At 40.6% G+C, this 25,299-nt stretch overlaps 1 protein-coding gene across 1 annotated transcript; it reads left to right on the plus strand.

The window, feature by feature from the left end:
• The first annotated feature begins 5,365 nt into the window (after positions 1–5,365).
• TWSG1 (twisted gastrulation BMP signaling modulator 1) lies at positions 5,366–25,299 on the plus strand. The gene is made up of 5 exons (XM_069568639.1): positions 5,366–5,657; positions 7,124–7,280; positions 17,353–17,452; positions 20,579–20,845; positions 22,323–25,299. Exons 2-5 carry the CDS (start codon positions 7,158–7,160, stop codon positions 22,502–22,504), a joined length of 672 nt encoding a protein of 223 aa, XP_069424740.1. The 5' UTR covers positions 5,366–5,657; positions 7,124–7,157; the 3' UTR covers positions 22,505–25,299.

Below are 25,299 nucleotides of genomic sequence, written 5' to 3' on the forward strand. Positions count from 1 at the left end.
GAGTGAGCCATGAGTAGTGTTTACTCATGATTTGAGAGGCCTTAGGAGCTTTCCAAAATGATTTGTAAATCTCTCAATAGCCCTTGATAGTGCCGTGCAAACATCTGCCAAAACAGCATTTTCTCCCAGCAGGTGGGCCGGCAGCTTCCCCGGAGGTTTGCTGGGCCCTGAGCCTTTGAAGAGCTCCCTTGGGTGTCCTGCCTGGTGGATTCACAGCCGTTCATCACAGAGGGAATTAGGAGGATCTTAAGAACTTGAAACAAAACAGAAATAGCCTCAAGATTTTCTACATTTCTTTATGTTTAAAACAGGAACAGTTGAGAGGCTTTTGGAATTCAGTGTTTTCTTTTGAGAGCTTCCTGGTAATTCCCATCACAAAGCAGGGATGGAAGAGCAGGGCGAGGATGGGGAAGGAGGCTTCTCCCCAAAGGGCCTTCCCATCCCTAGATCTTACCCCCACAGGGCAGCTGAGAGGCTGGTAGACTGGCTCCCTTTAGTTTAGATCCATCAAATCCGCAAATTCAGCTGTGTCTCTTGGGTGCAAAGCATGAAGAGGGGAGTGGTGGATTCCAGACCGGAGTACCCAGCTTGGGGCAGTTGGCTGATTTCAGGACACAGAGTGGTTTTCCTGTCTCCACTGGGCCGTGTGATGCACAGGCTGGATGCCTCCTCCAGGCAAGCCCAGCTTCCTCCTCCCATGGGCAGGACTGGGCGATCTGCCCACACACCGGTAAGGAAGCTCCAAAGTGGAGACTCCAGACCAACTGGAGTGCTTACCGGGGGCACCCAGCACTGTGCCTTGGTGACCCTTTTGCTCTCTGTCTCCTGGGGTAGATTGGCTGGAGTGAGGAGAGACCCAGAGGTAAGAAGCTACAATTGTCCTTGTTGTCCCTCTATACTGGGCAGGACAACTTCCCCCTCCCCTAGCTTCACTACCTCCACCCACCCCACCCCTCCCCCAGCCCACGAAGATGTCCACATCCTAATCCCTGAGAGCTGTCCATGTAAATTTACATAGGAAGAGGAACTTTGGGAACATGATAAAGTTACAGATATTGCGATGGGAGAGTGAGAAGGAGATGTGTAGAGGAGCTGAGAAACAGGAAGAGAGAAGCGGGGGATTGAGGGAGAGCGAGCGTGGAAGGGAAGTGTGTTTATTCACCTGAAGATGCTGTGCTGCTGGCCTTGCAGATGGAGAAAGGGACACAAGACAGGGAATGCAGGTAGCTTCTAGAAGCTAGGTCACGGAGTCTCTCCAAGAGCCTCCAGAAGGAGTACAGCTCTTCTGATCTAGCCTGAGTTTAGGACTTCCAGCACCGTAAGAAAATAGATGGATGTTGCTTTAAGGCAGTGTTTGTTATCAGCAATAGGAAACCTCTTCACTGTGGTGGTTTGACAGTCAACTGATGCATCTACATCAGATGATTGAATGAATCACTTTAGGTGAAGTGGTGACATTTGACCCTGTCATCAACCCTGTGCTGTACCAAGTCGCTTCAGTTATGTCCAGCTCTTTGCAACCACAAGGACTGTAGCCTGTCAGGCTCCTCTGTCCCTGGGATTCTCCAAGCAAGAATACTGGAGTGGGTTGCCATACCCTTCTCCAGGGCATCTTCCCAACACAGGGATCAAACCTGAGTCTGTTAATGTCTCCTGCATTGGTAGTTGGGTTCTTTACCACTAGCACCACCTGGGAAGCCTATCAAACCCTACTAAGAGGCTATTGCATTGGTCATTGGTGAAATAAAATAGCCACTATAATAACCCTTGCAGCTCTCAATTCCAAAACAGGTCCAGAACCACTTGATTGCCACCTGGAAGCTCAACCGACATTTGATCTTCTAGAGCATATCAAAGAGGATCTTCAAATTAAAAATAACTATCTTTTTCTTACTACCCAAGTAATGCAATCAAAGATATGAGAAAATGCAGACAAGCACAAAGAAAAAAAACAACACAAATTGTTCATAATCTCACCAAGAGACCACCACTCCTTACACCACAGTTCTCTTTCCAGGGCTTTTAAAATAATTGTATGCAGTTTTAAATATTAGTCATTTTAAATACATGCACTGCTATAAAATGTTGACATGTCGTTAATATCTTTCTGGGGCAATGGTATTCATCTGCAGTGCTAGTTCTCCAAGTGTGAGCTGGGGATCCTGGGAATTCCAAGACTTGGAGTCCCCAAGACAGGTAGTTCCTGGGGTCAAAACCATCCTTAGTTTAATTCTAATACCTTATTTGCCTTTACATTCTCCTCTCACATTATATTTTTTTTAGAGAGTACATAATATGTGGAATAATGAATATTTCTGAAATTTCTTGGTTTTAATTTTCAAAGTTTTGAAAGATGTAGCACACATAAGCAAAATAACTTTGGAGCACTCAATAATTTTCAAGAGTATAAAAGAGTCCTGAGAATACAAAGTTTGTAAACCTCTGATCTATAATACTATTTTTTCATAGCTGGTTTAGCCCTTTGCACTGGAGTATCATAATCATTTAACCAGTAAGTAATGCCAAGAATAAGATCCTTAAATTTGTGTACACTTAATTATTGCTTTCAGAAAGTTTTCAGAAGTGGTTTTTGAAATATATACTTATTTACTTACTGTATTAAAATGGACTAATATCAATAATGTAATCCACCCCATTAGCCAGTCCGATAGGGACAGAGTAGGTGATTAAATAGTTAATCCTACTGTGTTTAGTTGCTCAGTTGTGTCTGACTTTTTGTGACCCCATGGACTGTACCCCGCCAGGCTCCTCTGTCCATGGGGATTCTCCAGGCAAGAATACTGGTGTGGGTTGCCATGCCCTCCTCCAGGGGATCTTCCCAACCCATGGATTGAACCCAGATCTCCTACATTGCAGGCACATTCTTTACCATCTGAGCACCAGGGAAGCCCAGTTAATCCCACTCAGTTCAGTTGTTCAGTTGTCTCTGACTGTTTGCAACCCCATGGACTGCAGCACTCCAGGCTTCCCTATCCATCACCAACTCCCAGAGCTTACTCAAACTCATGTTCATTGAGTCAGTGATGCCATCCAACCATCTCATTTTCTGTCATCCCCTTCTCCTCCCACCTTCAATCTTTCCCAGCATCAGGGTCTTTTCCACTCGGTCAATTCTTCAAGTCAGGTGGCCAGAGTATTGGAGTTTCTGCTTCAGCATCAGTCCTTCCAATGAATATTCAGGGTTGATTTCCTTTAGGATGGACTGGTTGGATCTCCTTGCAGTCCAAGGGACTCTCAAGAGTCTTTTCCAACACCACAGTTCAAAAGTATCAATTCTTCAGCACTTAGCTTTCTTTATAGACCAACTCTCACATCCATACATGACTACTGCAAAAACCATAGCTTTGACTAGATGGACCTTTGTTGGCAAAGTAATGTCTCTGCTTTTTAATATGCTAAGTGGGTCATAACTTTTCTTCTCAGGAGCAAGTGTCTTTTAATTTCATGGCTACAGTCACCATCTGCAGTGATTTTGGAGCCCAAGAAAATAAAGTCTGTCACTGTTCCCATTGTTTCCCCATCTATTAGCCATGAAGTGATGGGACCAGACATCATTATCTTGGTTTTCTGAATGTTGTGTTTTAAGCCAACTTTTTCACTCTTCTCTTAAACTTTCATTAAGAGGCTCTTTAGTTCATCGCTTTCTGCCATAAGGGTGGTGTTATCTGCATATCTGAGGTTATTAATATTTCTCCCAGCAATCTTGATTAAAGCTTGTGCTTCATCCAGTCCTGCTTTTCTCATGATGTACTCTGCATATAAGTTAAATAAGCAGGGTAACAATATACAACTTTGATGTACTCCTTTCCCAATTTGGAACCAGTCTGTTGTTCTATGTCCAGTACTAACTGTTGCTTCTTGACCCACATACAGATTTCTCAGGAGGCAAGTAAGGTGGTCTGGTTTTCCCATCTGTTGAAGAATTTTCCACAGTTTCTTGTGATCCACACAGTCAAAAGCTTTGGTGTAGTCTATCCCACTGCTGCTGCTGCTAAGTTGCTTCAGTCGTGTCCGACTCTGTGCAACCCCATAGACAGCAGCCCACCAGGTTCCGCCGTCCCTGGGATTCTCCAGGCAAGAACACTGGAGTGGGTTGCCATTTCCTTCTCCAATGCATGAAAGTGAAAGTGAAGTAGCTCAGTTGTATCCGACTCCTAGCGACCCCATGGACTGCAGCCTACCAGGCTCCTCCGTCCATGGGATTTTCCAGGCAAGAGCATTGAAATGGGTTGCCATTGCTATCTCCAGTCTATCCCACTAGGGGATTGTAAATAGAAAAATATGGGAGACCCCTGTAATTTAATGGTTACTCAAGAAAGCAGGTTTGCTTAAACACAAAACCATGCAACAAAAGCATGGGATGTGACCCCCAAGCAATAAAACACTGGTGGAATGAGCCCCACATCCTGCCCAATGAGCTCAGTAAGTTAATGACCCCTCGGACATGCTCTCTGCACACATAAAAAAGTAATTTGTGGACCTAGCTTGACAAAACTCCCCTGCCGAACCTGAGGGAGGAACTGATGATGGAAGCATGATGTCTACTCAAGAAAGATGAAGAAGTTCTCCCTCTCCCCATTTTTCCTTTGATTATAAAACTATGGCCTAGGGGTGTGACACCCCTTTGCCCACTCTTTTGTAAGCCTTACAAGCGTCCTAGTCTAATAAAACACTTCTTATTCATCACTTTGCCTCTCTGCTGAATGCCTTCTGTGAAGAGAGGTAAAGGATTGTGTACCGGAGCCCTTTGGAGCCCTGGAACGACACCAAACGGTTTCACTCTTCCCTGGCCAACCACCCTCTGGACCAGCACCACGGGGCCCCCTGCGCTCTTCCACAGCTGAGCACAGGGCCAGGGGCCCTCCAAGGGCGCAGCATCCAGTGCACTGAAGGCTCTGCTGTTGGAGACACTTATTCAGTAGGTGAGGGCAGACCCCAGAAACCTGCTTTTTTAATAAGTCCTCCCTCTGACGTCAACCTTGGGCTCAAGTGTCAGCTGCACTGGGTACCGGCGAGTTGCCTCGATCAGTTGGGCATCCCCATAACCAGGCGGAGACCAGCTCCCTCCCAGGATGGCCGTGAGGACTCGAGGAGCTCGTGGACATCACGTCCCAGCTCCGGGACCAGGGCAAGTCGAGCCTGGAGCAAGAAGAGCCGGATAGCAGGGTCCATGGGAACAAGAAGCTGCCGAGCAGGGGCCGGAGATGTTGACAGGGAAGAGGGAGAAAGGACAGAGCGCGTGGGCCCGGCGGGTGTACCCGGTCGGGGGTGTGGCCTCTGGTGGGCGGAGCGCTAGCGGGGCGGGACCCCAGGAGCGCTGGGCCCGCGGGCGGGGGCGGGGCCTAGTCGGGGGGCGGAGCCGGGCCGCGCACTGACAGGAGCGCGGCGGGGAGTGAGAGACGCCTCCTGGCGGGAGCTGGCGGCTGCCCAGGCGGGAGCCGAGGGGGCGGAGGGAAGCGGGGTGCGGGGGTGAGGCGGAGACTGGCCGGTCTCTGCCTCTTTCGGTGCGGAGGTTTGCGGGCGCCGCGCGGAGGACGGCGTGGAGGCGCGGCCTGCCTGCCTCCCTCCACAGCCCGCAGCGCGCCCGCTCGGCCGACCCGTGGGGAACTTGGGGCCCGGCGAGCTCGCTGCGCACGGTGAGCGGCGGGGGGCGGGCGGGGGCGCTGCTCGGGGTCTGGAGGCCGCGGCTGGGCCGGCGCGGCGGGAGGAGACGGGGCCCGCGCGGCCTGGGCGGCCTGCGGGGGACAAGACGGGCCAGACGCGAGGCGTCGCTCCTCGCGGGCCTCCGGGGCCGCTGTCAGCGCCGCCAGCCGGGCCGCGGCGCTTTGTTCCCGGGGCCCCGGAGGCAGCCGCTCCCAGCTGAGGAGCCGGCTGCTTGCCCCTCGGCGCCTCGTTCACCTGGACGCCCGCTAGGGGCAGCTCGGGGAGGGGCGCGGGGACAGCCGTGAGCTGGGGAAATACCCCCTGTTCAGTGGTTGGGGCTGATAACTAGTTCAGGAAGCTTCCATTTTCCGACGGCTTCTTGGGCCGCCACGAGTACGGGGTCGGCCGCTCCGGGTTCAGTGCAGCGGGCGGTGGGTCCGACGGTCCTGGAGGGGCCCCGCTTTGGCTCCGTCTCCGGGCTTTCTCGTCCAAAACCGAGCCGCCCGGGCACAGAGCCCCGGTTCTCTCTCCACCTTCTGTGGCTTTGCTTTATTGTTCTTCCTCACACTTAGGATAAAGGTTTACAGCGATCTGAAAGGCCCATAAATATACCTTTTATCCGTCTCACCTCACCTATTTATTTCATTGATTCCATTTTGAGTGTGTGTTTTAAACCCTAGAAAGTTTTATTTTCTCCTTTTTGAAGATTTAATGACCGTGTTGGTTGATTTTACCACCGTCAGAATTTGTGCTGGTCTTTTTCTCGTTTTGGACTGTAACATCTTTTTCAGTAATTTTGAAGAATCTGTGGTAGTTAAGGTAAAGAAGTAAAAGAATATCGTCACATTTTGATAAATCAGAATTCTTCATGCAGTCAGTAATTTACTCTTCCCTTTGTTAATCGCTAAAGTATGTCAGGAGCAACTGCCCACTCCTTCCGTTGAGCTGCTTCATTCTAGCTAATTATGTTAAGAGACAAAATGAGGTAGTAATAAGTAATCACTAGAATAGTTTGCATTTTTAAATTTTATTTTAATTGTGGGAATTAAAATATCATTAAATGTTTTTAAAAATTTATAATGCAATATTAATAGTGTTTTGGGTTTTTTGACTGGCTTAAAGTTGAATAGTAGGCCTGAAACTAAAGCTGAATAGTAACGGTGTAATATTGAAACTACTTATTTGCTTTAACTTTCACAGTCACCATTTCTGGATAGTCTGAGGAATTTCAGAATTCTATACATTTGAAGATGGCTAACAAGATGTTACTATATAAAATTGTAACTTTTTTTGAGTGTGTAAGTAATCTTTTGTTGAGAATAATCTTTATAAATGATCACTCAGAAGTCCTAACACAAACAAGGAGTCTTGGTTTACTTATTTGTTTTTTATTTTTGTATTTGCTTTTACCTTAGTACTTGCCTTTGAATTAAAATTTTTTGTTTTTTTGTTTGTTTAGCTTCCTGGGAGTTACTGATTGTCTTTGAAGAATCATGAAGTCACTCTCTGTTGTTATGCTTACTCTCCCCATTCTGGTGTTCCTGACATGGGTCCCTATGTCACTGAGTTGTAACAAAGCACTCTGTGCCAGTGATGTGAGCAAATGCCTCATTCAGGTAGGACTAAGAATACTCTTTTTACTAATATTAAAATTTATTATATAGCAAATACAGAATGCAAATACACAGAGAGTGTCTATGTAATACAGTGTAAGAACCGTAACACTAGTCTGGGGTTTTGCCCCCATACTTCACAAACAAACTCAGACTCAAGGAGTTCAGTACAGGAAATAATACCCAGCTTTGTAAACAGGCCGTTACAAGGTGATGAGCTATCTATTCAGGTGAATTAAAGGGTTCTGTTGTACAATTGAGTTTACATAGCAAAGAGGCTCACTTACTATATTTAGAAAAAAAAATTTTAGCTAGTCAAATCATAGACAGACTGTTCTCTAAATATAATGTACTAATTGTCTGTTCTGTGTAACAAGTTACCCCAAACAGAGTAGCTTAATGCAGTAAACATTTATTATTTACACAGTTCCTAAGGGTTGGGAACCTAGGAGCAGCTGAGCTGGGTGGTTTGGGGCCAGGGTTTCTCAAGGTCGCAAGTGTTGGGAGAATCTGCTTTCAAGATACTTGACAGTGATCTCTCTAGGCCATCAAGGCAAGCCTTTCTGAAGAGAAAAGTGGGGTTGAGCGATTGGCTTAGTTCACAGAGCTAATAAGTGGCTGCGGAACGTGGCCTGTGTCTGAACACGAAGGCTATGGCCTTTCCATATGCATACTGATTATTACTGTCCATAAAGTTTTGTTAATTAGTGGTAAACTTCACGTCTTATATAGCTGTTCTCCCTTTTCCCATCCTGTTAGACCATCAGCAGTCTTGTGTCTGTATTAATTAGCCTCTGTTCTAGCTGTTGGCTAAGGAATTCAGTGCACTGCTGAAACTATGTATATTTGAATTCTGTATGAAGTATGACTCAGCCAACTCTTGCCTGTACTCCTGATATGAGAGTACTTGTGCATATGTACTAGAAGTGATCATGAGTTTTGTAGATAAGAGGTATTTTGTGCTGATTTGTGACGTTTTGGTGCTCATTAATAGTTAACATTATGGGAAGCCTGGCCTTTCTGCGGGTGTGGTTACCACCATCTCATACTCCACATACCCTCCCTTTGCATTTTAAACCAAAACTTTTAACTAGAGAGGCTGGTTGGTTGGTTGTTAATTTTTTCTTTTTTTAAACTCTGGATGTTTTTAAATAGAAGAGAGAAGAATAACAGTAACTGTTACAGCAGTCATTAACCCAGGGCTTCCCTTGGCTCATCTCTGTTCCCTAGCACTATTAGGGTCCCCATCTCTGTTAGTGTCAAGCAGACCCCTGACATTATTTTATCAAATTCTAATGTCTGTCTCTGAAAGATAAGAACTCTTGAACATAGCTATCAGCAATTTAAAAATTAAAAATAATTCCTTAATATCATGTAGCTTTATACCTGGAAGTTTTGATTTGACACACTGGCTTAATGGTGGCTGAAAATTTTGTAGTCTTCTCGTGAAGTCCAGCTTTATGCTGTGGTCATAGGGGAATCTGTGCCACTTCCCACATTGTTTCTATGTAGCTTCATTATTCACTATTAGAAATAGTCTCATAATAATTGCTATATTCATGTTTAGATGGAATTCTACTTAAATCTCAAATTATTTTTGACTCTCCAAGACTATGATTTCCATTATTCAGCTAATTAAAAATTGGATTTTATTTAAAGACCTCGTTTGGTAAGGCAGTATTTAAAGAAGAAAGCTTTTGGTTACTGTCGATAAATACTCTTAAAAGTTTTTGTTTTGCTATTTAATTTAAAAAATCTGTAATACAAAATGCTTCCAAAAGTAGGTTAAAAAAAATGTGTAAAAACTGGAAAATCAGGTGCAGCTTCTCCTATTAAATGATGATTCTGGTAAACTCATTGGAAGAACATAAGACTCTTTAAAAAATAAAAAACACACACCACGGTTTCACACATGTGAGCATTTCTGATTCCTATTCCTTCTGAGCCAGGAATCATCTACTCCATTTCTGGAATAGTGGAGATAGCCCTTGGTAGTGTGTAGTGGCAGAGTGTGTAAGGTTAAAATGAGAGTCTTTTTATTGAGGATTTTCTTAAAACCTTTTCTATTGAATTTTAAAATTTTAGCAATAACTTATTTTCTGCTTGGTAATTTTTCACATTAACACTTTTACTTGTATCGAATATGCCATTTTCTCAGATATCTCTGAGAATTACTAGAAGTTTTATTGTTGGAGATGGAGATATGTCTCTCCCCTCCCCCTCGACCCCACTCTGTTACCTAGGTCTCTTTTTCTTCCAAGATAATTTTTTTCTTTCAATGTATATTTATTTCATGCATGAGGCTTTCCTCAAATGTACAATATTCCTTTGATGTCTTTTATAGTTAAGAATGAAGCGTAAAAGTCTGATTGGCCAGACTGTTTGTGGCAGGGCTGGCATACATAGACTGGAGGGTATCACTTGAGGGTCAGAGAAGTCCTCGATGCTGGATCTGCTCTGAGGCTGATCATTTTCCTGAAGTGAAGTTTTTGGTTTGTTTTGAATGGTTGATGTTTGTGCTCTTTGGGGTGGTAGTTGATTGGTAGATACCTGGTTCTTGTCATTTTTGCCCTTGTGTGGAGGGTAGTCTGACTGGTCAGGTAGAAACTTGAACTTTATGCCCTCTTCTAGTCCTGTTCTCTTCACTTGAGGAATAGATTGGTTATTGACTTTTCACGTGTTAAGAATTATCAGCTGGGATCTTTGGGCCTTGTAAATGCTTCTCTTATAAGGGATCCCCAGAATTATATTCAAATTTGCATATGTACAGTTTTCTAAGAAAAGAGTCCCTAGTGTTCAGGAGGTTCTTAGAGTGGTTGATGGCCCTGAGAAGGTGAGGAATTGCTGGGGCTTTTTTTGCCATCACACATACTGAGTTATTAAAATTCCACGTTTCCACTCAACATAGATCAAGGCATGTTGACATTTTAGATGGCAATGATAGCTTTTCTCCTTAAACTTGCAGAAAAACATGCACAGAAACAGAGATGGGAGATAAGAACTTTAAGGAAGGCCATGCTGTAGAAGAAACTTCCCTCCTAAGAGGGCATTTAGCTTTGCTTTTTGTTCTTTTGGTTTGGTTTGAACAACATCTGTCGTGTTGAAATGATGTACTGTGAGGATAAGTTAGAACATTTGTTTATGTTTGAGCCCTCAGCAACTCATGAAACAACTAAATATAAAACATTTTCTGGAAGCTCAGAGTTGTGTAAATGTGTTTCACCAACACAGTCATTCCTACCCCTCCTACAAGTTGCTGTGTAGAAGGGTGGTCCCTGTGTAAGTATTTATCTTGTGCTGACAGGAAAGAAAGCTAATTTTAACATCAGGAAAGCAATATTGTCATCTTGGTATATTCCTTTGCTCATATAACGAGTGGTTGAGCTGTCCTCTTTTAGGGAAAAAATGGTAATATAAGATTTTGCTTTTAACAAAATCTTTCCTGTTTTTTTCTTCTGCCTTTTTGAAAAGAATACTTAAAATTTGGATCAATATTATACTTCTGCTGCTGAAATCTCCAGACCCTTTTTGTATTAAGAACTGAAAAACCCCTTATTGACTTGTATTTTTAGCTAATATTTATGGTCATATTTAGGATGATATAAACATTATATTTCATGAAGCTATTCAAACTTGGGTTCAGAGATCACTGATGCATTCTTTTAGCACTTTGCCTGTTGTCTGAATATTTATTTTGCACTTTTATGAACTAAATCAACAGTCTGGTTTTTTTTATTCTAAAAAGTTATTTAACTACTCAATAAATCTTAGATTGTCTGAAACAAGTTGAAATTTCAAAGTAGTTTCTCACTAATAATTCTAGCTTTTTAAAATGTATTTCAAGTTAAAATTGAAAATAGTTCAGGTAACTTCAGGGTTTTCTTAATCACAGTAAACTAAAAAATTAACTTCCTCTCCCTTGTGCCTTAATCAGTGCTAATTAAATTCCATGTTAGTTTTTTGCTACAGTTATTTGGCTTGGTTACTACACTAGTAATATTTGGTGTAAAGTATGCAATGTTTCTTCTTTCCTTTTATGAACATTACTATGTTTTCCCTTTTTTTCCTACTTCCCTGTCTTTAAAGGTTGTGGCTCTGACTTATTTTTGTCCTGTTTTGCTTCAGGGAACGCCTTCTGAAAATCTTTGAAATTAATATCCAGAAGTAATAAGTCATACCTAACGTAATTTAAGGGAAGAATAAGTCATTGTTTCCCTTCAAAGCAAAGGTGCAGGGGACTTCCCTGGCAGTCCAGTGGTTAAGACTTCGTGCTTTCCTACATGCTGCATGGTGGGGCCAAAAAAAAAAAAAAAAACACTCCAAAGATGAGGATTTTATCGGGACACTTGGAAGTTTTTAAATGTAATGTTCATAGGGAGAATAGTAAAATAACTCCCCATTCACCCATCACTCAGCTCCAGCAGTGGTCAGCATATGGCCAGTCCAGTCTCTTCTCTACCTCCTCCCACTTCACCTCATCTGGATGATTTTAAAGAAATGCTTTGGGGTACTTTTGAAGTAGAATTAAAGTTTTGTTATGAGGTTATATAAAAAATGGGTGTAATTTAATATATTTTGGTAGTTCATGTATATACATGAACTTGTATGTTGATCTATTTAACCAAAAGGATAAATTGTTTTTGTAATGTTAGTAGTATTTCACGTAAGTTTATATTATTTTCAAGACAAAAGTTTGCCAATTAGAATTTAAACATGTTGATAAGATTTGGGTTAGATATTTCTGTCCCAAGTTTGAAAGTCTGGCTGATGTCCTCCTTAAAGAGTATTCGTATGTCAAAACAGATTTGTTGTAACTAGCATAATTATAATTATGTTTATTCTTTCAAATAAAGGTTAATTATTTGAAGATGTGTTGTTTATATTTGGTTTTTAAACACTCATTTGACCTAAGTAAGGGTTGTGAAAATTGTGTCATCACAGGTACAGTTTGATGCCTTGTTGGTTACTGATGTTCCCACAGTGTTCATTTTCATAATTACCTTTGTTCTGACATTCCTGGGGGTTTTAGGTCATGATATTATAAATAGTTACGGTTTGTTTAGTTTAATATTTAAGGACCTCAGCTTATGTTTTTGAGTGTCTTTTTTTTTGTACTGTACACAATTAAACTGTATCTTAAGAAGTCCTACTACCTAAATTTAAATTTGCCTTGATAAAAATATTGTGTTCTCAAAGGGACGCACATAGAAGAAGAAAAAGGAAAGGAAGCAATTTATAGTCCTGTTTAGAATCTAAATACTGACTACTCTTAATATTTGATACAGTCCTTTTTATTCTATGTTTAGGTGATTTTTAACCCTTAAATATAGAATAAAGGTTATTGTATATTAATACAACTTTCACATTCTGCATTTTTCACCAGCATTGCTTTATGTTTCTTTGTTTTTTAAAAAATACATGTTAGCGAAATTTAGTTTGAAATTAAAATAGAGAAATGTATTTTCAGAACTATCTTTTGCGTTACTTTTTTTAATACCAGTTTATGTTTATATAATGCTTTCAGGTCAGATTTGTTAAAATAATAAATTTATGGGCCTCAGTGTACTATACTGGTCCTTCAAAAATGAGATGAGGTATTCCTTAGTCTCCCAAAGCTTTTTGGGGGTAAGATTGGTCACATCTGCTCATGTAACCACTACAGCAGTTGAGATAGGGAGGATTTTCATCACCCTTCAAAGTCCCTTCGTGCCCAGGGAGTCAAGACTAACCTCCTCCCCATCCTCAGTACCTTCCCACCACTGGTTGATTTTTGTTCCTGTAATTTCACCTTTCCCAGAATGTCTGCTAACAGGATGGCACAGTGTGTTCCCTTTTGTAGCTACTGGCTTCTTTCAGTTAGCAGAGTGCTTCTGAGATTGACTGTGCCGCTGTGTGTGTCAGGGAGTCCTTTCTTGGTCTTGCTGAGTGATGTTCTGTTGTGTGAATTTCTTCATCTGTTCACTCGCTGATGGACATGGATTGTTTCTAGTTTGGGGTGATGATGAATGAAGTTATTTACTTTCATGTATAGGTCTTTGTGTGGATGTATGTTTTCATTTCTCTTGTGTAAATACTTAGGAGTGGGACTGCCGGATCACAAAGCATCTGAGAGACTGAGACTTGGTGTGACATGCTGCCATTTGCGGGCCAGGACTTGAATCCAGATCCTACAGGGTCCAAGTCGTTTGCTGTCCACTAGACTCTAATGCTGTTTCCAGTGATGATATTTCCCTGTTTTAACAATGGTGCTAACAAATCTCTCAGATTTTGGCAACAGTTAAAGAGTGGAGATATCTACCAGCGAATTTACATCAGAATATAAATACAGATTTCCCTCAAGTGACCAGTTTCCATCTCTGACCTGGAAGTATGGAAGTTTATAAAATGAACTCTTTCATAAAGAGTTTATAAAATAAAACTCTTTCATAAATAGCTTATAAAATGAAACTGTAAGTCTTGGCCTAGTCTTAGATGAATAATGCCCCCCAGTTTATTTTGCATAGAGGATTAAGATCTCGCCAGCACCTTAGTCATACAGAGAATAAGATTTTCCACTAAAGATTGAATAGTCATATGAAATCTGTCTTTTGGCATGAAAAAAATTGAAATTCTTTTTAATAGTCAAGATTTTCACTGATACTAACATAGTAAAACTACATTTTAAATGATTAGACTCTTCCCACAACTTTTCATCCTGCCATGTTTTCATTTCATAGAGGCTTTTGAAGCAGATTACCAAATTATCTCTAAATACTCGTGCTGGTCAATGTAGGCTAGCTCAAACATACAAATTTCTGTATTCTATTTAGTATAAGGTTTCAGTTTTTTCCACTGTAAATGTGTTGAACGGTGTGATCACCATGCTTTAAGAACACCTAGCGTGGTACTTTGCAGAGGTGGAGATGAATGCCCCCCTGGCTCTGGCTCGCAGAGGCCTTGGGGCTGGAGCAGCCCTGAGGCAGAAGAAGGACACTGGAGCCCAGCTGGGTTGGGTTGCTGACCCGCCCCCTCCAGCCTTTCATCTGGACCAGGAGCAGCACCCACACTTTCCCTGAGACTTGCAGACCAGGGAGGCAGTGATGTGATCATTAACTGGCTGAAGCAAAAAAACAGAATTAGGTATTAAATCCCAACTCACTGGTTTTGCAGCTCATGCCAATGATACTTATTTTACCTTTACAAACAATGATTAAACTTGGGCAGTAGCACTTGTCATTGTATTCGAGTACTGAGAGTGAAAGATATAATAGTGCCTTTGATTAAGCAACCTGAAGGGTTAGCTGAGTTTAATTATGGGCTTGTTCTAAGAAAGTAATAACTATAATTATTGAAATGCTAAATTAATGTTGTTGTTATTTATATTAATAAGCTTTATGTTTTAAAAGCAGGAATAGCGATCCAGAACCGGGGTCAGATCTCAGCCACTTACTAATTGAATGATGTACAAATTCATAACATATAAAAAATTGAGATAAATAATAACTTGGTAAGGGCTTTATGAGCTTTAACATAATGCTTATAAAACTCTTAGCATAGTGCCTGTTAATGTTACATAAAACCCACTTAGGAATTCTGGGGGAGGCGGTGGCAGGACAAAAGTGGAGGCAATAGGTCAGGCTTTCTTTCCAGCTCTATGGGCATCCAGTTTGGTTGGGATCCTACATTCAGCCTACAGAGTGGTGCTCAGGGTTGGTCACGGGGCATTTAGTGAACTAGTACATAGCCAGTCCACACAGAAATCCCACATCTCAGCACAACCGGCTCTCTAGTTAAGATGGCGGCTTTGAAGTGAAAGTGATGTAGAAGGTAATCTTTTTGAAGCTGGTACTGGAACATGGACAGGCTGTGAAAGGGGTGAAGAATTTCAGAAGAAAAGGGAACTTTGTGCACTGTTGATGGGAATATAAATTGATACAGCCACTGTTAAGAACATTTTGAAGGTTCCTCAAAAAATTAAAAATAGAACCATCACACATCACATGATCTAGCAATTCCACATCTGGGGATATATTTGAAGGAAGCAAAAACCCAACTCTGAGAGGTATCTGCACCCCCATGTTCATAGCAGCATTACATACAACTGCCAAGATAGGGAAACAACCTCAGTTTCCACTGATGAATAAATGGATAAAGAAGTTATGGTGTGTGTGTGTATTTGCATATATTTGTATACATATATATGCACACACACACACAGGGATGTGGAATATTATTCAGCCATAAAAAATGAGGAAATCCTACCATTTGCAACAACATGGATGGACCTTAAAGGCATTGTGCTAAGTGCAATAAGTGCAAAAAACCCCAACAAACTCATAGAAAAGGAGGTCATATTTGTGGTTACCAGAAGTGGGATCACTGGGAGGGGAAATTGGAGGAAGATCAGAAGGTACCAACTTGCAGTTATAAGTAAGTCTTAGGGCTGTAATGTCCCACATGGTGACTGTAGTTACTGCTGCTATGTGACATATAGGAAAGCTGTTAAGAGAGTAGATCCTGAGAGTTTTCATCATAAGGAGAAAACTTTTTTTTTTTTTTTCATTTTATCTATATGAGATGATGGACGTTAGCTAAACCTACTGCAGGGATCATTTCACAATGTAAATCAAACCATCATGCTGTACACCTTAAATGTGAAAGTTTAATGTATGTCAGTGTTAATTACAGTGAGTGATGTATGTCATTTACCTCTCACTAAAACTGGAGATATCATTTTGCAAAAAATTATGTCATATAAGAATGATGGATTGACTCTAATGGTCTAGAAACATAGTAAGATTAATTGGGATGAATATTGTGCTATGTACAATATAATGTCACCATTATATAATATATAATATTATATAATATATATAATATAATATAATAATATACTATACTATATATAATATACTATATAATATAATAATATACTATACTATATATAATATAATATATAATATAATATAATAATATAATGTCACCAACTGGAGAAAGCCAAGTAAGCCATGTGTTTCCATAGAGTTTCCTTTAGGTTGGGTTTGTTAGCAGTGGCTCTGGTGGCCAGAGGAGGGATAGAGGAGAGGCTAAAGGAATTACCTTGAAGCTTCATGTACAAAGCAAGCCGCATTAATTAGTTTCATGCAGTAACAAACCACCCCAAAGCTTTGTGACTTGGAACAATAACCATTTATTTTGCTTTTCTTTCTGTGGATCAGCAGCTTGGGCCTTTATCAGCCGAGTGGGTTTCCTGGGCTTATTCTTGTGGCTCTTGTCAGCTGCTGGTTGATTGGAGGATGGCTGAGCCGGGGTGGCTTCAGAGGGATTGACTTGTCCATGTGGCTCTCTCTGGGGCTTCACATGGCAGCTGGGCAAAATTCTAAGAGGAGTGGAAACACCCCAGGTCTCTTCAGGCCCACACTCAGAACTGACACTAAATCACTTCCACCAAATTCTGTTGATCAGAGCAAATTTCAAGATGACTTCCATTCAAGAGGTCTGGAATAAACCCTTATCTCTTGATCAGAAGAGCTGCAAAGAGGGTGACATGGGGAGGGGAAGGATTGCTGCCCATTTTGTAAACAGTCAGCCATGCCAGGCACGTTTAGATTAATGAAAATAGCTGTTAAAAGATGCTGTTATTTACACTTTACATATTGAGGAGCCACAGCTCCCACTACAAGTCAACTGGCCATGCATTTGACAGTGAACCTAATAGCTGGAAAGTGGATTCTGTTCTTGTACTGAGTGTGTTGTGTTAATATGGGAGATGAAGTTATAGGTTATGAAGTAAAATCTCTTTATTTTGTTTCAAAATAAAAAGGATCCAAAATGCATTCATTGAATGTGTCCAAAAGAAAATCTGAATCTCCTGAGATCTAAGTAGTACTTGAATCTAATTCCAAGTCTAAATATCTACTTTGTAGATATTTATGTTCCTACAAATAGTTAATTATGTTAAATTTAAAAAAATAATGTGCCAAGAGTAAATTACTATAAATGCAGTTATTATGGAGTGCTTTTTTGCTGCAAAAAAGTAGCGGTTTTAAATGTAGTTATTTGGAATTTTAAGTCTGAATGTCTACTTCATTTCTAGGAGCTCTGCCAGTGCCGCCCTGGAGAAGGAAACTGCTCCTGCTGTAAGGAGTGCATGCTGTGTCTTGGGACCCTCTGGGATGAGTGCTGTGACTGTGTTGGTAAGTTGATGTTAAGTTTGTTAATATTTCCTATCACAGAATCCTTGACTTTAAGAGACCTTAAATAGTATAAATGTATTTTGTGTACATAGACTAGGGTGTGTATAAGGTATTGTAGGTATATAGAACATCATTGCATTTGCTTGTTTCGAATAGTATTTACATATATATGTGTTTGTATTTTTATAGAAAAGGTGTGGGAAGAAATTCTTGTGAAATAAGAGTGGAGGAACAAGCAGAAGATTTTTTTTTTACCCTTTATTTTTAATTTTTGTACTGTTTGTACATATTTTTTTAAGTCATGCAAATTTTATTTTACTTTTAAATTTTATTTATTATTTTAAATGAGAGAGGTCAGGAATAGGTGCCTGGGGGCCAGGGGTTGGGGTGGGTCAGTCTTGGCAGAGAGCAGAGTTGTTTGTTGGTTTTTCTTTTGGCTGCACTGTGCGGCATGCAGGATCTTACTTCCCCAATCAGGGATCAAACCTGTGGCCCCTGCAGTGGAAGTGGAGAGTCCTAACCACTGAACTGTCAGGGAATTCCATTAGTTTTCATTTTAATTTCCAAGAGCCCTCTTCTGATTGTCCTTGTAAGGGGGCATGCTCTTGTTTTATAGATAGAATAGGTCTTCTGCTCCTGAATCTTCCCGGAGTTCCACGGTGACATGGGCCTGAGGGAGACTGTTGCGGTGACATTCAGCTCTTGCACTCTCCCAAAGAGGAGTTAATGTTTCAGTGTCTTGTTCTCTTTTACGCTGTACTGAGTTCTGAGACAGCCACAGCCAATTTGCCTTTTCCTGCCCCTATATCTCGGAATCTAAGATAGTACCTGGTACAATGTCTGGCACACAGAACACATGCCAATGTTTTGTGACTGTCAAATAAGTGAATTCAGACTGCATTGTCCTCCCAAAATGGACAGTTTATTCTCTGCCCTTGATGGGTGTAGTTTTGTGTGTGTGTGTGATGTTAACTGAAATAAAAGAAGTTTGCATTGCTTTAGAGCATTAAATATAAGTTAATTTAGTATGTATAATGAAAGCAAAAAAGAGACAGTGGTATTAACCCCTGATAAACACGTAAAAGCATTTATCATAAACATGGAGGCCAAATACACAAATGTACTTGTATGATTAACTAAAACACTGTTTGAGTGAGAGAATGTGTGTATGTGAGAGAGTGTGTGTGTGAGAGAAAGAGGTTGTGTGTGTGTGTGTGTGTGTGTGTGTGTGTGTGAGAGAGAGAGAGAGAGAAAGAGTATATGTGTGTTTGAGAGACTGTGTGTGTGTCTTTTAACCATCACACAATAGTGCCATTTGGCTTTTTCTAGGAAGAGTTCTTCCACTGAGAAAGATTAATTATACCTGTTCATATCTCTACAATTTTAGAAGTAACTGGTGAGCTTCTTAGCTAGTTTCCCCCTCCAAAATATTATTTACCTTTAAGGATTTAATGACCGGTTTTCAACTTTGAGTTAATTCATTACATACCTTCATCTCTCATTTTAACTTCAGCTGCTGTTTCTAGCATAGAGTTTAGATATTCCAGATCTTTCTGTGCAGCAGTGCTCTCCTCCTTGTAGGCAGCTCTCCTCCAAGTTGGGCTCCCTTGGTGTTCTTTGCAGACCTATGGCTGCACCTCCCTTCTAAGTGGAAACACGTCCCATACTTTCTGTGGGTAGGGCCCAGACTTCTGAGGGGACCCAGATTAGAGGGGTCCCTTCTCCTACTGTGGACTTGAACCATGCACTTTGTCCGGCAAGCTTTCTCCTCCAGCACCCTTGTGTAAGAGCATCTGTTCCTCTTTTCTGATTTTCTCTTAAGAGGAACTGCCATAGCTTATTTCATCTTTGCTGTTCAATATACTCCTCAGATGCTGTGGTGTTTAGATCCTGGATCTCTACCCACAGGCTTTGTTTTGGATATGTGTGTGTTTCTTTTGTTTTTACTTTTCCAAATATACACAGAAATAGAAAGCACAGTGAACTGCTGTTTAATGGTCCCCAGTGCCATCAGCCATGCCTGCTCCGCCCATCATCTGTCTGTGTGTCTGTCCCCGCCTTGTTTGTTTGGACTGTTAGAAAGTAAATACATAGTTTTACTGTACCTCCAAACTGCTTTAGTTATTCATCTGAAGAAAGAGTGAGTTTCCTTACATAACATAATATCAGTGCCGCAGCTAACATGTTTACCAGTACTTCTTCACATCTAACACCCAGTCCTGTTCAGATTGCCCTAGTTGCCTAAGGGTTGTTTATTGCTGTTTTAGTCAAAGCAAGATCTATCAGAGTCCACTTAGTATATTTGATTGTTAGGTTTCTTTAGTTTCTTTTATTCTAAAAAAGTTCCACCTCCCCTCATCACCTTTTAAAATTCCATTGACTTGATGAAGGCACTAGAGAGTTGTGGTGGAAAATATGCCACCTTCTGGATCTGACTGAGAGCTTCTTGTGGTTATTTAACTTGTTGCTCTGTCCTCTATGTTTCCTATAGACTAGAAGACTAAAAGGAAGAACCTTCCCTTCTCCTCCATTTTTAAATTCATTTATTTATAATATAAGGACTCATAAATCGCTATTTTATTCATAGAGTGGTAATCCATTAATGTTAAAATTGTCAGTTTGGCATAGAGTGGTAATCCATTATTGTCAGTATTTATTTTAATGTTAAAATTGTCAGTTTGGCCAATGGGAGCCTTTTCAGGTTGCCTCCCATGTCTTTTGGCATATCCCATCATTCATTAATCACTTCCTTACTTTCTGGCACAGAAAGGTGTCCCAGGGTCATTTTGGACATTCCCTAACCCACCTCTGGAGTCACTCTTTTCCCCAAGGAGCTTTGTTCCTCTTAGCCAATTATAGGTATTTAGAAAACAAGATCTGGGCCCTTGGTGTACTCAATGTTACTAGGGTGTCATTGCCTCTAGGCCCTCTTAGCCAAAAAGCTAGGAAAGTGTCTATGTACAATGTTAGAAGGCACCTGACTTTACTATTTTGCAGCTTGGGTTTCAAGGCACTACCTAATAATATCTCATGACATTTCAATCAGTGAAAAAAAGAAATTTTATTCCCTTTGCCTTCCTTCCCATCTCCCCACACACACAACCCCACCCCCACCCCCTCTGCCAGGTATGTGTAACCCTCGAAACTATAGCGACACGCCACCAACTTCGAAGAGCACAGTGGAGGAGCTTCACGAGCCCATCCCTTCCCTCTTCCGAGCGCTCACAGAAGGAGACACCCAGCTGAACTGGAACATCGTCTCCTTCCCTGTTGCAGAAGAGCTCTCACATCACGAGAACCTGGTTTCATTTTTAGAAACCGTGAACCAACCCCACCACCAAAATGTGTCTGTTCCCAGTAACAACGTTCACGCTCCATATTCTAGTGACAAAGGTAACTGCCAAAGTCGACTTTTTCTCTCTTGCCCCCCTTGCTTTCTGTGTGGTCTGTGAAGCCTGTTTTAACATCTTTTAGAGCAGCTTTTTGGTTTTGGGTGTGTACAGTCTTAAGTAAGTTGTGGACTTTAATAACCCATCCCTGAGTAAACAAGGAGTTGTTCTCACAACTCTTTCAGACTCTCGATGATAAAGCCTACACTGAAAAATAGGTAACCTGGTTCTAATTTTATTTGCATTAGGTTTTCGTTGTTATTTTCATGAGACAGCAACAGTTGTTTACCTTATGCAGAGCTGTTCATCATCAGGTAACATCTGGAGCGTCCTAGGAGCCCAGGTTTCTGTAATAGCATTGATGTCATGAATGATGCCAGGCCATCAGCTCAGTTTTGTAATGAGCCAGCTGGTATTACAGGCACCTGATTTCCAGGTGTAGCCTGAGCCCAGCCAGTGGTCTGCAAGTGAGTGTTGTTGGTCAGCAGGGAAACTGAATAAAAGAGTGACGTGTAAGACTTGGAGAAGCGTGTTTAGGAACATGTCTTAGTGAGCAGTCACACCTGAACTTTGGAATGTAAGAGGGATGTGACTTTCATAAAATCTGTGATGTTTCCAAATACAACTCTCCACACAGGTCCACTGTGGAAGGATAAGACAGGTTTGAGTATTACAGTTATTTCTTATAATCTGAGACGCGTTATGCACAAGCAGTATAGTTTGTGCTTTTTTGTTTCCCTTTCTTGTTGTGCCCTCCATTACAAGCCTACCTATCTGAAGTAGTGTAAACTTCAGCCCTCAACAGTAAAAGCAGATCAGTTTTTGATAATAAAGAGTAAGAATCCATAATTCCCCTCAGTTTAAAGTGCTTTATAAGACAAATTCTGGGCCTTGGGAAACTTCAGAAATGTACGAATATGTCTTACTACCACTTTCCCATTATTGAAATACAGATAGATACATGCTAGATGTTAAATAATTCATAAGTTTTTCTCAAAGATTATTCAAATTCATGAACTAATAATTAGCACGAAGCTAATTACTAGAGACACCAACCAGTGTAATTTCTAATAACCAGTGCTGAGTTGTGCCACATTGCCAGCCACAGTGCATCCTTTGAATTTCTTAAGTTTATTTTATTGTAAATTCTCAGTATAAATTTGGAACAGTATTTCCCAAACTTGTTTTAGCTGGAGGATCCTCTCCTTATCGGAGGTGCCCAAAGGTCTCCTTCCAGGTCAAAGTGAAATTTGAGGCAGCGGTGAGGGAAGCCCTCTGTGTCTGAGCTGGAGCAGGAGACTCCCTCCTCAATGTGATTACAGATGTGTTCTTTTCCCCGCACCTCACCCACTATCCTGGGCAGGCTCACAGCAAGAGAGCTTAGATAAATAACTTGTTAGCAGTGTTCGGCTAGGTATTAGAGCATTTCCTCCTTTTCCTATGCATTGCTCTGAAACCTTACTTCATCTTTGGTTTTTCAGAACACATGTGTACCGTGGTTTACTTTGATGACTGCATGTCCATACATCAGTGTAAAATATCCTGTGAGTCCATGGGCGCTTCCAAGTATCGCTGGTTCCACAATGCCTGCTGCGAGTGCATCGGCCCAGAGTGCATCGACTATGGTAGCAAAACTGTCAAATGTATGAACTGCATGTTTTAAGGAAGGAGAAGATGTACAGACAGAAGCAGTTTCGTCAGAGGTGTGATATGGAAAGCTATTCAGTGATGTCTCCTGGTTGCATCCAAATGCAGCAGATTGAGAAAATGTAAAGAGTTTGGACCGAGTTACTTTTAAAGTCTGACAAATCGAGGGTTGTTCTGACTTCCAATTCTAACTGCTCTTCCTGCCTGCTGCTGGCAGGAGCCCTTTCTTCGAAACACCTACAGCCTTGGTCATCTGAGGAGCAAGTGCACAGAGAATGCCTGCAGAAAGGAGAGGCTTCTAACACAAAGCCTCTTGTCGTTTTCTGCCACATTCCAGAAGCCTCTTGTGTCAAAGGTTTAGAGCGTGTTAATGAGTTATGATTTCTTCATTGTACTACTCCTAGGACGCTGAGTTTTTAGAGTTGTTTGCCATTTTCCACTGTGCCTGGTGTTATTTACCCATTCTGTGCGTAGGGTAGTCATATAGATCATTCTGAGATCTCACCGAAAGATCACCATAAAAGTTTAATTTGAAACCCCTTTACATTGGTTTTTGAAGGTAAACGCTTACTGTATTTTACAATGTAGAACTCTCTGGTTCTGACTCAGTCCTGCACTCCACATATGACAAAGCTGTAGGGAGAGTCTCTCCTCCTCTAACCCAGGCCCAGAGTGCTGGTGTGGGTAATAAGGAGCATCTTTACAAGAACTGCCTGGCACACCTGAGGCTTTGTGAAGAGGACGGCTTGGTAAGCAAGAAGGGAGAGCTTTCTCTGACTTAAGGTACCAGTGTAAAGAGCTCCAGGAATGGGAAACCACTGCCACCTGGACTCCAGGGACACAGCGCCCGTTGTATGGAGATGGCAGCCCTGTGCTTGCTGAACGGGGAAATGAGCCCGCTCAGGCTTAGTGCCGCATCCTCCAGTGGATGGGTGGTAGGAGGGGACAGAGCAGAGAATCCAGGTATGAACGAGGAGGGTTGAAAATGCCTGGATTCTAATAGAAACAAACTTAAAACTATTTACATTCATTATTTTGTTATTTTGTAACCTTTCCTTTAGGTTTGTATCTGAATCAAGTGTTCTCCTTAAACATAGGAAATCACACACTAGGAGGTTAAGATTATGAACTGCTGCCTGCCCCCACCCCCACCCCCAGATAATTCTGTTCAAGATGACATTAACTCTAAATACACTACAGAACATTGTGTCAGTGAAGATAAGCTTAAATAGTATGTGCCCTTCTTGGTAATAAAATCTTGATCTTCAAGGGTGAAACTGAAACGTACATGTTTATGTTCAGAGACTCTTAGCTTTACAAAATTATTAATTTCTCAAATAGTATATATTTGAATTATAAATAACTTTCTAGGAATACCTCTTTGTATATCTAAATATTTTAGTATATAAAATAGATAATGCTTTTTGTATTCATTATCTGAACAGTAGTTATAAGATCATATGTGATATTATGATTAACTTTCATAAAATATAAAGACTTGATACCTTTTCTCTCTTTCAGATAACTCTAATGAACACTCAAGGTACTTTAGCCTTTTAAAAAGTTGAAATTTAGCTCATGGATGTATTTTTCAGATGAGAAAACATTGGGATGTCTTCTTACTTTTACCTAGAATGCCTCTGTTTACAAGTGCCTTGAAAACAAACATTAGCTCCCTTTCTTCACTAATAACTATAAAACCAAAGGTTTTATTGAACTTAAGAAAGAAAATTTTAAAGAAATCTGCAGCCAGCTGCTTCATTTCCACTTTACTGTTTTTCAGAGTCATTTATACTTAGGAATAGAGGAATGCTTTTGTGTTTATTGACAACATGCTTAATTTTCCATAAATATGTCAGCAAGCTTTTCTTTTAATTGCATTTATCTTCCTTTTTTGGTGTTCATTATTAAACTCTAAAATATAATATCACTTATTGGAAGAATAATTTCTTGAACCATGTTGTGTTTTAACTGATTTTTCTTATCACTATTTCTCCCAATAGAAATTATCCCTAAATATAATGGTAAGTTTTACATTCAAATTTACTTAACCTTTTGACTTATGAAGGAGTTAAAAGAAAGGATTCACTTAAACAATTCCGTTTCCAATTCTGTAATGTATTTCAGCTTTTGAACAATAGTTTTCCAAATTAAAAGTATAGCATTTGGGAAACTGATAGCTCTTCTATGATTTATACCATCTATTATCATTCTAAGCACAATTCACTTCTATATTGAAGCTCTGGTTTAAAAAAAAAATCAAAAGTCATTTTGTTCCTTTTTTATAACTAGATCCAAAAAAATTAAATCTTAAACCAGTAGGTGTTCTAAAAGTCATATATAAAAGTTTCTGTCCTTTAGTAAGACATGTCTGTGCTTTTCTGAGCCCCCCAATCACATCTAATTATTACTAAGACTGCTCACAACAGTAGTACCAAATCAAATGATAATCCAAGTGCAGTAAGATACATAGATGCTATAAAAGAGAGTCATTCGTTTAGAAATATGATTTCTAATGTTTCGGAAAGCAAAATTGATAAAATGTTTGGATATTTGAATAACTTTATTAATAGAATAGCATCACAATAGAGAAAAGAAACCAAGACTTCTGGAAAATGAGGTAAATGTAAAAAGCCACATATTTAAAGTTTGTTTTTAATGAAATCTTCATTGAAGATTTTTAAAATCTATTCTTTCCCAAGAGTTTATGTTTATTGTATTTTACATGATCTATGACATATAAAATTATGTATTTTTTCCTTTGGTTCTCCCTATGAACAAAAAAGTATTTTAATAAAAAATTGAAATGAG

Source organism: Ovis canadensis, chromosome 23 (genome assembly GCF_042477335.2).
Source record: "Ovis canadensis isolate MfBH-ARS-UI-01 breed Bighorn chromosome 23, ARS-UI_OviCan_v2, whole genome shotgun sequence".
Classification (NCBI taxonomy): Eukaryota; Metazoa; Chordata; class Mammalia; order Artiodactyla; family Bovidae; genus Ovis; species Ovis canadensis.

Bases quoted from the DNA above. Each gene is read 5' to 3' on its own strand.
- TWSG1 (XM_069568639.1), top strand. From the start codon at position 7,158: ATGAAGTCACTCTCTGTTGTTATGCTTACTCTCCCCATTCTGGTGTTC. The intron at 7,281-17,352 runs GTAGGACTAAGA...CTTCATTTCTAG, and splicing joins TGAGCAAATGCCTCATTCAG to GAGCTCTGCCAGTGCCGCCC. The intron at 17,453-20,578 runs GTAAGTTGATGT...CCCCTCTGCCAG, and splicing joins TGAGTGCTGTGACTGTGTTG to GTATGTGTAACCCTCGAAAC.